Below are 14,147 nucleotides of genomic sequence, written 5' to 3' on the forward strand. Positions count from 1 at the left end.
TTATACAGCTGTGTGCATGAAAAACAGTTTTCGGTTGATGCCTGGATGTTCTGTGCACCATTCACTGTTTCTAGAAACGAATTACAGATGAAGTTCAAAACTAAGTAGGTTAAAAAAAGAAGAAGTTCCTGTGAGGCTTTGATTCCTCCCATTGATCCTTCACAAATCCTACAATGCCAAGCATTCAGATCTAGTTTCTTCTTTTGAAGCCACCAGAGCATGTTTATAGTTGTTCCCCAAAAAAGTATTAATGCCCTTGCAGTTATTTATGCTGCTTAATTTAGCAAGGACATATACAGTATGCAGAACCAGGCCAGCACACATTCATCTCTTATTAGGTCACCAGGAGAGGAACTGCCTTCTGCCCATCACATTTCTCTGCTTACTGTAAAATGATCTGGGCTTGAATGGATCATATTATGATTGCCTGCCAAGATGACAGGCATCCTTGATGGTTTTTCTCTCTCTCTCTCACCATCAGTAGGCTACTTATTCCACAGAATCCCTGTGTTTGATTTTTCCACTTCCTCATACTTTTACACATGCATTTAAAGCTGCTGTTGCTTCTAGCAAAAGGTCTCCTGGCGAAGGATGGCTTATACAGCCAGTCTGGAGAAAGTAGGCACTAGAGAACTGGACATAGACAGGAATATTTGAGTCCTTTTGTAGAAGGCAAGATCTAGACTCAATCTAACTTGACAGCAGTATGCTGAGGACAAGCACGGATTATTCTGGACTGAGAAAAAAAAATGACATTTTTGTGCTATAAATGTGTACACAGCCTTAGAATAATGGATTGTGTGCTCAAAACCAGATTCTATGCCTATGCAGTGGCATGACTGAGGAATTGTGGAACACATATTACCAAGCTCAGGGCTGCCTGTGGAGAGATCCATAAAAGAATTTGTGCTCACATTTGATAACAGCCACACGGATGCTATTAGCCCAGAGATGGAAAGAAGAAATAACCTGGACCAGAGAAGAATGGCAAACCAAGTTGATGGACTATGCTGAAATGGCAAAATTAACTGGGAAGCTCAGAAATCAAGAGGACAAAAACTTTAAAAAGAATGGGAAAAGTTCACAATCTACTTACAAGACCATTGTAGGCAGGTTAAAACATTAGCAGGATTTTAACCACTCTTGTAAAGTAACGGAAAGTATGGATAATGTGGAATAGGCATAGGCAACCATGGCTCTCCAGATGTTTTGGAACTACAACTCCCATGATCCCTGACCACTGGCCCTGTTAGCTAGGGATCATGGGAGTTGTAGTTCCAAAACATCTGGAGAGCTGGAGAGCCAAGGTTGCCTATGCCTGATGTGGAAGGACAAAAATTTGGACAAGTGTTGATATGCAGTTATAAATATTATCATTAGGACCCATGGAAGGGATGGGGGGAAGTCAGGAGATCCAGAGCAATCTCGATATTTGGATCTTTAATTGTTTTTTGATGTGCTCACATGGATCCGGGAACATATAGACCTGTATTCTAGCTCTGGTACAGTTGCCACGACTTAAGGCCACCAGGCATTCCACACACCTGGTGCCCTCCAGATGTTTTGGACTATTAACTCCCAACATCGCTGACTGTTGACCATGCTGGGAAGGCACTAAGTTGTGGAAGGCTGCAATAGATTAATTAAAACCTGCATACTTGCTGCCCAGAAATCTAGAAGAATATGTCTGTATTGCCTTTGTCTCACGCTTTTCCTTCGCCAACTGGGACAAGGAGTATCATCACCCAGGATGGCATAATTCAATGACATAACTCACCTTAGAGAGAACTGGACTTCTAACCATTGATTACATCATATCCCGTGCTGTTACATCATATCCTGTGATGCCATTGCTCCTGCTCATCAAGGTTTACCTTAAATTATGTAACATGTAACATTTTTTCGGTGTGATCACTCATCTCACAATACCGTACATCACACTGGTACATCTCTAAACTTCTTCCTTCCCATCTCTCCCCTGCCTCCGTACTTCGCAGTGACAATAAAGGATCGAACCAGATTATGGGACGCAAACTGAGGATGTTTCTCTCCTATGCTACTAACTACTGTGTAGTTAAGCTAACCCCATACATTGGGGATCAGGATATTATCAGAGTAGACTTTTTTACTACCGGTAGATAAAGGCAGGTTTGACCCCAGCACCTTTCTCTCTTGCTCTTAAGTGAACAGAACATGGCAGTTTTACCTAACCTAAGTGTTCCCGGCTCATTTTGATGTGATGTGAAAAGCCAGCAAGTTCCCGTGATTATGCAATTTGGGAAGGGATTGCATATATTACCCCCCCCCCTTGATGTTTGGAGGATTTGAGGAAGCATCTGGTCTTTCTTGTTTACTGCAGCTACATTCCCAAGGAAGTTGGATTGAAGGGCTCCTAGGAACATATTTTAAAGGAAATTCTCTTTACTTCCTGAAAATATCCAGTTCAGTAACAAACATTTTGAGACTAATGTGTCATCTGCAACTAATGATTTCTGTTATGTGCCTCAGCCTGGGACAAGGGAATATACAACTATTGGGAAAACATAAGGGGCAAGGACTGTTTTCAGGTAAAGACTCGTTCCTGAGCTTCATCAAACTCATATTGTGCTCACATCCTCATGTTGGACTCAAGAGTATTACACTGTGGTCAGAACTTCACAGGAAAAACTCAGCACAGCACAGAACAGAGCTAGTAAAGGGCAGAGACGACGCTTTCAGTCCTACATATCTGATGTTAGGCACCTAGATCATAGAGACATAAATAAAACAGGAGAGGAGGACATAAGGCCTTTAAATATGGCTCAAGGTACCTAAAAGGCAGCTAGTGTTAACTTACAGGTATTATTTATGGTCTGGTATGTGCTTGAATAAGTGTCAGCAGTTGCTCAAGCAAGTGGTTCAACAGCATGTTTAAAATGAGCATATTACAAGCAGACTATGTTTTTTAAAAGCATCTTTTCCCCCCAAGTCTACTTTCCCACCCTAAAGGTATGCAGCTGAACTGCCTGCCATTGGCAATTGTTAAGTTACAGCTGGGGAAAAGTTGCAGAACTTGTCCTGATTTATGAAAAGCAATTGGCTTTGCAAATGTCAGGCTTCCTTATGGGAGCAAACAACAACGGCACTTTTTACACATTGGGAAGTTACTCCCACGTTCTGGGTGCCACTCCTGCGATAACAGCCACTGGTTCTCCCAAACATCCTCCCAATGTTAGAGATTTTATCATATTTGTAAGAAATGCATTTTTTAAAACCCTCAGTATCTTTTTTTTCAAAATGGTAATAATATCAGACGACTGTAGATATCCATCATACCAAAACTCTTGCAGTTATGAAGTCTTGCTGCATGTGTGCAAATGGGACAGAAAAAGGGAAGGGAAAACTATCTCTCAACAAACAGGTAGGTCAGCTATTTCAGGTCCTTTGTGGGGGCACAGAGGGTCTTTGTTAACCTTGTAAGTCTGGTACTTTGAGCAATTGGCTCTGCTCCCTTGTTTGATGTCACAGCTCTAATACCACAGAGCACCGCATAGCTTGCTTCTATGAAGCAATGGGGAAAACATTGATCCTGCAGTCCAAGGCCCATAGAAACTTACTAATTAAATGGTCAAAACTTGGATAAACATATCGGGGTGAAGGTTCAGCAAGTGGTTCCAATTTACTGTGAAGAAGAAAAAGGATGCCTCTGAGCATGTGCAGTATGCCTTTCTTTTAACATGGACTGCCTACCAATATGTATCTTTAATGGGTGGGGGTGGGGAAACTTCTAGGTTAAATGATATGGCTTGCAGCCAGACTTGATTTCTGCTTCCTTAAAAATCAAAATAAATCATCTCCCTTGCTCTCCAATCCTGTTCAGAATTCAGATATTATATATTAATTGTCCTAGATATTCCCATGCTGGGCCAGATTCGGAGTACATTTTATAACATCTCAAAAAATCCTCACATTTTATAACTTCCTGTCCATTCACTAATCCCTGATTGAGTGATTTAACACAGCTAAAGGAACTGGAATGTCTTGTGTTCGGTATCAAATGTAAGGGCAGCTTGATCTATAAATAAACTTAAGTGGAGGGTGAAAGAGATATTTATTTGAGAAATCAGTTTCTCCTAGTTTCATGTAAGTGTCCCACTCTGTTTTGTTATTAAGTGACTGATTTTTTTTTAATGAATGAAAATAAACTAAAAAAGCAATGACCTCAAACCAAAGCAGTGCAGTACAGGTGGCTTTATTTGGAACACAATGTGTTGGAAAAACAGTACAGACAACTATTACGCCACCAAGCAGAAACAATGAGTCAGCTCTGCCCAGGTTGTTATGTTGGATGATAAACACAACTGACAATAGATCTAGATGTAAACAGAATTAAGTCAGAAGGCTTGTTATATCACAGACGAGGAAATGTAACATGTTGGCTCTGAGTATTACTCAGGATTGCAAACAGTTTGTAAACATCTGATTATGTGGCCCCAAGTTTACTCCTATCTTCTACTTATGCACAATACTGAATTAATTAACATGAAAGGAGACCCAAGCTTAGCCATATTCTGTGACCCACATCACTGACCCATAAACCATGCTCTTTCCTATAGGTAGATTTCATAGATATACATAGATACAGATGAGTGCTTTGCCAACATAATATCATGTGAAATTTCCCCATTGCATGGAAGAAACAGATATTTAACTAGTAATGCTGAGTGGCCCGCAAGTATTTTTATCTGCACAGCTCTAAGGGCAGCTAAGGGACACGGGTGGCACTGTGGTCTAAACCACAGAGCCTAGGGCTTTCTGATCAGAAGGTCGGCGGTTCGTAATCCCCGCAACGGGGTGAGGTCCCGTTGTTTGGTCCCAGCTCCTGCCCACCTAGCAGTTTGAAAGCATGTCAAAGTGCAAGTAGATAAATACTGGTACCGTGTTTCCCCCTTTTTAAGACACCGTCTTATAACTTTTTTTCCTCAAAAAAAACCACGGTGTCTTATTTTCAGGGGATGTCTTAAGGCTTGGTGCTCTGTGCAATCACACATGACACTTTCTGGCACATGCAGATACAGATCAGCTGTAGCGCTGAAATCAGCTGTTCCTGGTTCAGGTGTAGCGCGCGCCCAGCGAAGTCAGCCCTGAGAAGGGAAAATGGCATTTAAAAATGCCATTTGAAGTGATTTTAGCCTGTCGCCCAGAACCGGCTGCTGCAGCGCGGAGCGCCCAGCAGCGCCCGGGGGGAGCGCCCAGCAACACGGACAGAGCGCTCAGCAGCACCAGGAGGAGCGTCCCACCGTGCCAGGCGGCGGGGTGGCAGGCCACCTTGGCATGGCGAGGAAGAGACGAGGCCGCTGGCTCGGGCGCTCCTGAGTCCTGACCCCAGCCGCTTCTACGCGGCAGCAGCAAAAGAGCCATGCGGCCACATGGAGAGGCTAGCGCCCGAGCGGGAGACGCGATCTCTGCAAAGCTCTGCACTCACTTCATCCGCCCGACGGGAAAGCGAAGTGGGGAAGAGAAAAAGAGAAAAAACCGAAGCGGCTCTTTTTCTCTTCCCCACTTCACTTTCCCGTCGGGCGGATGAAGTGAGTGCAGAGCTTTGCAGAGATCGCGTCTCCCGCTCGGCCACATGGAGAGGCGAGCGCCTGAGCGGGAGACGCGCTCTCTGCAAAGCTCTGCACTCACTTCATCCGCCCGACGGGAAAGCGAAGTGGGGAAGAGAAAAAGAGCCGCTTCGGTTTTTTCTCTTTTTCTCTTCCCCACTTCGCTTTCCCGTCGGGCGGATGAAGTGAGTGCAGAGCTTTGCAGAGATCGCGTCTCCCGCTCGGCCACATGGAGAGGCGAGCGCCTGAGCGGGAGACGCGCTCTCTGCAAAGCTCTGCACTCACTTCATCCGCCCGACGGGAAAGCGAAGTGGGGAAGAGAAAAAGAGAAAAAACCGAAGCGGCTCTTTTTCTCTTCCCCACTTCGCTTTCCCGTCGGGCGGATGAAGTGAGTGCAGAGCTTTGCAGAGAGCGCGTCTCCCGCTCAGGCGCTCGCCTCTCCATGTGGCCGAGCGGGAGACGCGATCTCTGCAAAGCTCTGCACTCACTTCATCCGCCCGACGGGAAAGCGAAGTGGGGAAGAGAAAAAGAGCCGCTTCGGTTTTTTCTCTTTTTCTCTTCCCCACTTCGCTTTCCCGTCGGGCGGATGAAGTGAGTGCAGAGCTTTGCAGAGAGCGCGTCTCCCGCTCGGGCGCTCGCCTCTCCATGTGGCCGCACGTCTCTTTTGCTGCTGCCGCGTAGAAGCGGCTGGGGTCAGGACTCAGGAGCGCCCGAGCCAGCGGCCTCGTCTCTTCCTCGCCATGCCAAGGAGGCCTGCCACCCCGCCGCCTGGCACGGTGGGACGCTCCTCCTGGTGCTGCTGAGCGCTCCGTCCGTGTTGCTGGGCGCTCCGCCCGGCGCTGCTGCGCGCTGCAGCAGCCGGTTCCAGGCGGCGGGGAGGCAAGCTGAAATCACTTCAAACGGCGTTTTTAAACGCCATTTTACCTCCTGGTTCCAGGCCCCCAGTTGGCAGGCATGGGGGTATGTCTTATTTTCAGGGTATGTCTTATATTTCTCAAATGCTTAAAATTGTTGCCCTGGCTTACTTTTTGACTACGTATTAAAAAAGGGGAAACACGGTAGGTACCGCTCCGGTGGGAAGGCAAATGGTAAATGGCGTTTCCGTGCACTGCTCTGGTTCGCCAGAAGCGGCTTAGTCATGCTGGTCACATGACCCGGATGCTGTTTGTGGACAAATGCCGGCTCCCTCGGCCTATAGAGCAAGATGAGCACCGCAACCCCAGAGTCGTCCGCGACTGGACCTAATGGTCAGGGGTACCTTTACCTTTACCTTTAAGGGCAGCTACGATCCACTAAGGCTACAATCCTTATCCCACTTTCCCTGAAGTAAGCCCTAGTGAATTCAGTAGGACTTACTCTGAGTAGACATGGTTAGGACTGCAGCCTACGTTTTTGACCACACAAAATGGGCAGGAGCCAGTAAAATTATGTGACATCATTGTCTAATACTGTACAATAATTTTGTATTTTCTTATTCTTCCATGGCCCAGACTCCTCCTAGTTTTTTTGGTGCTATATGGAACTGATGAAAGAGATAATGGATTAACCCAGAAAATATGAAAAACCAGACAGTTTAGGGTGGGGAGAGATGGAAATATAGATAAAGGTAACTTGGTAAAGGCTATAAAATGAATGAGAAAGATCATGACACTGATTTTTGAGTGTGTGTGAATTTGGCCTCATCTGTGCACAGAATCTTAAGCAGCTTCCAAGCAACTGAATGCTGCTGGGTCAAGGATTCATGAAATTAATGAGCACTTACCTATTATTTTTGCTGGAAACGATCTGACCTATAGGGGGAAAGAAGGCTCTTCCAGCAATTTTAAGTGGAACGTAGATCAAAAGGGGACACATTTACTGCATTTGCTGCACTTGTAGTGTTGTATAGGCAAGCTTTTTTTTTTAACATCCATACACTGAAGTACTTGATCACTTTGAAAGAGGCATTGTTCTCTCAAACTTCTAGCCAGTATTAGAGATTATTTATTATGGCAACAGCCTAAAACTCCATGCTTGATAGTGGGACCACAAATTCAGATTTTGTCAATATTAATATTATTATTTATTAAATTTGTATGTCACTCTTCATCCATAGATCTCAGGGCACTGCACAGCATATGAAGAGCATTCATTATGGGGAATCCAGCATAGTTTATTAGACACAAATAAACTTTCACTGAAACTTTAAGGACTAGCCTTTCTTTTTGTTTGCTTGGTATTGACATGTTTTCATACCTTTCAGTACAGCATTTCGGTAGGCTTTGCAATATTTATTTACAGCCTTTTCCTTGAATTCATAGCAGACGTCTAGCCAAAAAGTAAAAATAAGTTTTTCATAATAAATTCCAGCCGTGCAGACTCCATAGCATGTGAAACTCATTACGAGATCCCCACTCCACCCCCTCATGTTTTCAGTGCCATCTCACAATTCTGTTTAAAATGTAGGAAACAAAATAGAAACCATATTTCTGCCTGTTAGCCTCTCCTGTGCTATTTATGTGCATTTTTGAGTGACAATTAGAGTTACAGTTTTGAATGCACAGAAACCCAGGTTTTAAACTGACTGAGGTTGATGAAAAAGGAAACTGTTAGGCATGGCAGTTAAGTGGATGCTCCGTATACAGAGAAACAAGATACCTCTAGGTGTAAAGTTGCTAGAAACAAATAGGAACATCACCTCAGACCCCTGCATAGAAGCACCAAAAGTTATGCAGCTGACCACTGTTGGAAACAGTGGAGTAGGGACTGGGCTTTTGTTTGATCCATCCAGCAAAGGAATTTCTCCGCATTTAAATACATATTTATATTTACATGTCAGCCTTTATATGCTTTATATTGATGAATGAACCAATGTGCTCAGCCTAATGAATGGTTAGTTATCCATTCAGCACAATTACATATTTGTGTGCTTCCCAGATTACACAACTGGAAGAGTGTTCTCTCCTATATAAGCTAATGTTGGGTGGGGTGACTTTTACAGTGGGAGAAACCTCCCTTGCAAAGGGAAGTACCGGTAGTAGCAGTAGTGATGTCAAACATTCAAGAGTACTAATCAAAGCAGTTTTGAAGACACTTGAGGCATATCTTGGCCTGCCCTTCAAAACAGGTTGAGGGAGGAATTACCTTACATATGAATATATGCAACAAAACCTCAAAGGCTTCTGATATTAGGGCAACACTGTTTCTCAAGGGGGCAGTTTGGAGGAGAGGGGATGTGGAAAGGGGACTACCTTGCTACCTTATTTGCTGTTTTTCTCCACATGCTTCCAGGTGTATGTGTGTTACTCTGGTGCCAGGACCATGGAGAGTCAGACAGGCAGACCCGCACATGGTTAATTGGAAGGGTCAAAGAAGAGTATTGTTATGAATTTGGGTGGGGGGTAGGCTGTATGCCGAGACCCTTCTAACCTCTGAATCTGGAAAGTGTTAAAATATAAGCCTGGATAGGTTCCTGATGAGGTGATCACTTGCGTGATGGGCCATTAAGGAAAAGAGGCTCTGTGTGAGACATCACATGGGTGGGGGGTGCAAGATGGCAAATGGGTGGGACCGCTTCCTCAACTTGCGGATAGTTAGAAAGAGAAAGTCAGGGTTGAGAGCAGAGAGTTTGGGGCAGTGATACAAGCTAGAAGAAAAAGCTGCAAGCTGAAGAGAGAACAATGCTTGGTTTCTGTTTGAATCCAAGGCTGCAACTCCATCATAGGCTCAGGTTGTATATATGTGTAAATAAGACATATATATAAAAAGACGCCACAGTCTCTGTTGTGTCTCGTTCCAAATGAAACATGAGCCCTGGGTAAGTGCCTGGAATATTGCACCGCTTGGAAATTGGGGTGGTGTGCAACAGTATATAGTTCAGGTCAACCTGAAGTCAAGGTCCAGAGTAGCAAACCAAGATCAGGGAACCCAAAGACAGATTTGCAGGTGAGGAGCGTGCTCTTGCACTCAGCTTCCACTTGTGAGCTTCCCCTGGGCATCTGGTTGACCACTGTGAGAACAGAATGCTAGATAGGCCTTTCGTCTGAACTTTTTATGTTCTTGAATTCAAGTCAAGTTCCAAAAAGGGCAAGGTAAGGTGTAGGAATCTCAAGAGCAACTGTTGCATTTGACAAATTCCACAGAATGAGGAACCAGGCCTGAGGCAACAGATGTTGTTAAAAAAGGGGGAAAGGAGGTCAAAAAGGGGCACATATTTGCATAAAAACTGCCTTTGCATCTATTCATGTAGATGCAAAAATGTAGCAACCATTGCTATGATTCTACAGTACAGTGGTAACGCTGGTTACGAACTTAATTGGTTCCGGAGTTCCGTTAATAACCAGAAACTGCACGTAACATGAAGTGCACCTTTGCTAATGGCGCGACTTCCGCTCGCATCCCGGGGCAAAGTTCACAATAAGGGGCATCTACTTCCCGGTTAGCGGAGCACGTAACCCGAAGCATAAGGGGGCTCCATAAGGGGGATGGTACATAACACGAGGTACCACTGTATATCATTGTAATGGCAAAGACTATGGCCATGTACTTGCTCAGTTTTCCATCTAACAGGTACTAACGTTTGCTGGGCAATTTCAAGGCTCCTGCTTTCCTTTCTTATGGTTCTTTATACTAAATTGGACTTAGTATAAAGCCCTTCAAATAGAGGACGCCTTGAAATAGAGGATAATGCCTTTGTAAAGTAGGGCACAGGTTACCCTGCTATAAAGCCTGCCTAAACCCTTTTGGCTCTCCAGATCACTTGGTCTGACTGGCCTAATGAGCTGTAGATCCCCTCTATACTCATTCTATGGGCAGCACTGTGGAGCAGCAATTATCAGATTAATAACTCCGGCTGCTTGAGAGTAATGCAGAGATAAGGAAATGTTAGGGCCCTGCTGATAGTTTCCCAAGCACCTTACACCTGGTTGTGAAACCACTGCAGACTGAAAATTTTTGGAAGGGGGGGGAGTTGCACCCTCAAGAATAACAGCCATTTTATGTCCTTATTTAGAATACTGAAATTCCACTTTATAGCCCCGAGGGGCTCTTCACTTACAAAAGATTCTTACGGTAAAAACCAGATTCAAGTCTGGTTTGAGGAACAGAAATAACATGGTGTCCTTATGATGCCGAGATTACTCAGTCCACAGGCGGCATTCTAAAGCTTTTGGGTTGTATGCCAGTACGTTTTACTCAGAGTAGGCTTATGTTCATTAATGGGTCTACTGTGAGTAGGGACTAGCATTGGATAAAACTCAATGCACATTTGATGAAGGAATCAGCATAATGGATTTCCATTTTGATGGGTGTGGGTGTTTACTATTCTCTTTTCTGTTTTTAAAACACATTTAAATTTGTAAATCTATACATACAGAAATCGGAGAAAAGGAAAATCAATAAAATACGTATTATTATTTTTTTTAAAGAAAAGAAATATGAGAAAAGGAGAAAGAAGTAAAGCAAATTTTGGGTATTTTTTAGCTAATATATTAAAATTGCTTTTGTGACTTTGCTGTCTTTAAAATTGCACATACATGACTTTAGGAATTTTATTTGAAGCTGTATAGGCAAGTTTTTAAATACGTAAATGTCAAAAGCGAGAGCTATTTTTTCAGGGTTGGGTTTCAGGTTGGGGGAAAACCTGTACAATAAAAACCTGTACAGTGGTACCTTGGTTTAAGAACAGCTTAGTTTATGAACAACTTTGATTAAGAAATATGCAAACCCGGAAGTAGGTGTTTTGGTTTGTGAACTTTGTCTTGGAATAAGAACGTGTTTCGCTTCCTGTTGAGTGTGTTCCATTTGTAAATTGAGTCCCCCGCTGCTTTGGGAAAACATGCCTTGGTTTAAGAATGCTTTGGTTTAAGAACGGACTTCCGGAACGGATTAAGTTCGTAAACCAAGGTACCACTGTAATGCACTTTCTGTAATAAGAGGGGCTTGTCCTGATGTCCTTGGCCAAAAATATCTCCTTCCCTTATTTGTGTGAACTACCAGGATATGCCAGCTGGATGCTGAGTTCCATTCCAGAGATGGTTACACTTTCGTGTTTATATATAAAGTTCATAGAATGATTAGCAGCACAGTCCTATAAATGTCTAAGAAATAAGTGCAACTGAGTTGAATGGGTCTTACTCCAAGGTAAGTGGGTGCAAGACTGCAGCCTTAGGACCCAGCAGGATAAAAATGTGCTGCACAACTCTTTAAATGGTTCTCTTTAACTGATATTGTTTGTGGTAGGGAGAAGGCACAGTCTTGAATGAAGGCTGGTTCACACTTTATCCTGCTTCCAGAGATCACAAGAGTTTTCTCAAGACATTTCTAAATATATCCTAGCGCTAATTAGAGTTATGGCTGAACTGTAGAATTGCAATATTTTAAACATACCAAATAGGTTTCTAGATCTTTTAGATTTTAAGCCTTGGGTTCATCCCCCACCCAATCACTCTTTCTTTCAAATGTTCCCTGCCCCCCCCCAGGTTTATTTAATGTTGGGTCAAAATTTATAGGTAATGTTTTAAAAGGAATGTCCTGTAATTATGATATTGACTTCTTAATTCCCAGACTTAAACCAAATACTTCTAGCAAATGAAAGACTGCAATATGTCTGCCACTTCCAGAAGTATATGTGGCACCATTGAATTCCATGGTGTGATGGAGTGGTGTGGGTGTGGGTGTTGGGGTGAATTTGTTATCAACTGGTCTGTTTTGAATTAGAAAACATGTCAGGCTACAGGTGCTTAAATGGGTTGCCATGTGCTCTACTTTGCCAAAACAGTCCTCTGTTTGAAGGCACCCTTTATTTCAAAGAGTGCCCAGTCAAAGTTCATCATAAGAATAAAAATTAATAAGGATCAGGTGCCTAGCAGGTGCCCACCAACTGAGTTAGCACAGGTCACCTGCTCTGGCTCCCCCACTTTGGTGAGATGTATTTCTATTCAAATTATAGTATTTACTTCTAAATTTGCACATTTGCTCACATGATTAGCCACTAGGCTATACCAGGACCAGTTTCCTTAGCTACTGAGGAAAATTGGTCACAATAACACCCACCCACCCAGCTCAAGCCATATCCTGCAATAATAAACTTTCCTGTAGCACCTTAGAGACCAGCTAAGTTTGTCATTGGCATGAGCTTTCGTGTGCATGCACACTTCTTCAGATACACTGAAACAGAAGTCACCAGACCCTTCTATATAGTGAGAGGGTGGGGAGCGGTATTATTCAGAAGGGTGGTGGGAATGGGTGATTGGCTGATAGCTGTGGTAAACCTGTTAATGACTGCAGTTGGTCTTGCAGGAAAAAGCAAGGTGTGAGATGGCTAAAAATAGCTGAATCATGTATAATGAGATAAGAATCCAATGTCTCTATTCAGACCAGGTCTCAATGGTTTTAAGTTTGGTATTAAGTTGCAATTCAGCAACTTCTCTTTCTAGTCTATTTCTGAAATTGTTTTGTAATAAGACAGCTACTTTGAGATCTTGTATAGAAAGTCCTGGGAGATTGAAGTGTTCTCCTACTGGTTTCTCTGTCTTGTGATTCCTGATGTCAGATTTATGTCCATTTATCCTTTGGCATAGGGTTTGGCCTGTATTGTCCAATATAGAGAGCTGAAGGGCACTGTTGGCATTTGATGGCATACACAATGTTAGAAGATGAGCAATTAAATAGTCCTGAGATGGTATGTTTGATGTTGTTGGGGCCAGTAATGGTGTTATCCGGGTGTATGTGGCAGCAAAGTTGGCATCTGGGTTTATTGCAGGCTCTGGTACCAGTGTCCATGTTAAGTCTGGTGGTTGTATTTTTGTGGGTGAGGAGTTGTTTAAGATTGGGTGGCTGTCTTTCTTGCATAGATTGGTTCATTGCTGCCACATACACAAAGTACAAACTTAGTTGTTCTCTAAGGTGCTACTGAAAGGAATTTTTTTATTTTGTTTCGACTACGGCAGACCAACATGGCTACCTACCTATAAATAATACTTGTTTATTTATTTACCAGATTTTTATCCCATCTTTTCATCAAAAAGCTCAAATTGGCAGACATAGTTTCCTCTTCCCAGTTTTATTCTCACAACAACCCTATGAGGCAGGTTAGGCTGAGTAGCTCAAGGTCACCAAGATAATTTTGTGACTGAGTGAGGATTTGAACTCTGGTCCCCCAGGCTGTAGTCTGACACTAACCACTACACCACACTGACTTTCCAAAATGAAGGCTCAGGCACTGGAATATGCCATTCATTATAACAAAGACTGTACATTATAACAAAGACTGCCGTTCATTATAACAAAGGCTGATCTGGTAATTGCCCAGTGTTGGAAGCATGATGCAGAAGTGCAGTGCGCAACTGCTGATGGTTGCACTAGGGAAAGGTTGCCCTTATGCTCCAAAAGTTCAACCACAGGATTAACCCTGACATTTAATAAAAATTTGAAGAATACAGTAAACAGCCCCTGGGACATGGACATAATGCCAACATTACTAATGAGAAGGATGGGACACCTTTGTAGCTCATTAACGCAGAATCACAGTTTCATTCCTGGAATCAAGGCCAAACTGCAGCATAGTTGCCATAAAACTATATG

The 14,147-nt window shown here is 43.3% G+C and overlaps 1 protein-coding gene across 3 annotated transcripts in view; it reads left to right on the top strand.

Moving 5' to 3' along the window:
• Positions 1-3,261: 3,261 nt before the first annotated feature.
• The window catches only part of DPY19L4 (dpy-19 like 4), a 57,892-nt gene continuing 47,006 nt past the window's right edge, over positions 3,262-14,147 (top strand). For all 3 annotated transcript variants that reach the window (XR_015951545.1, XM_088675712.1, XM_088675714.1), the window contains exon 1: positions 3,262-3,400. Coding sequence is in view for 2 of the 3 variants with exons in the window: in XM_088675712.1 (XP_088531838.1) it covers positions 3,277-3,400 (124 nt within the window). In the remaining variant the exon portion in view is untranslated. The remainder of the gene's footprint in view (positions 3,401-14,147) is intronic.

The sequence above is a fragment of the Zootoca vivipara genome, chromosome 8 (assembly GCF_965207765.1).
Source record: "Zootoca vivipara chromosome 8, rZooViv2.hap1.1, whole genome shotgun sequence".
Taxonomy (NCBI): Eukaryota; Metazoa; Chordata; class Lepidosauria; order Squamata; family Lacertidae; genus Zootoca; species Zootoca vivipara.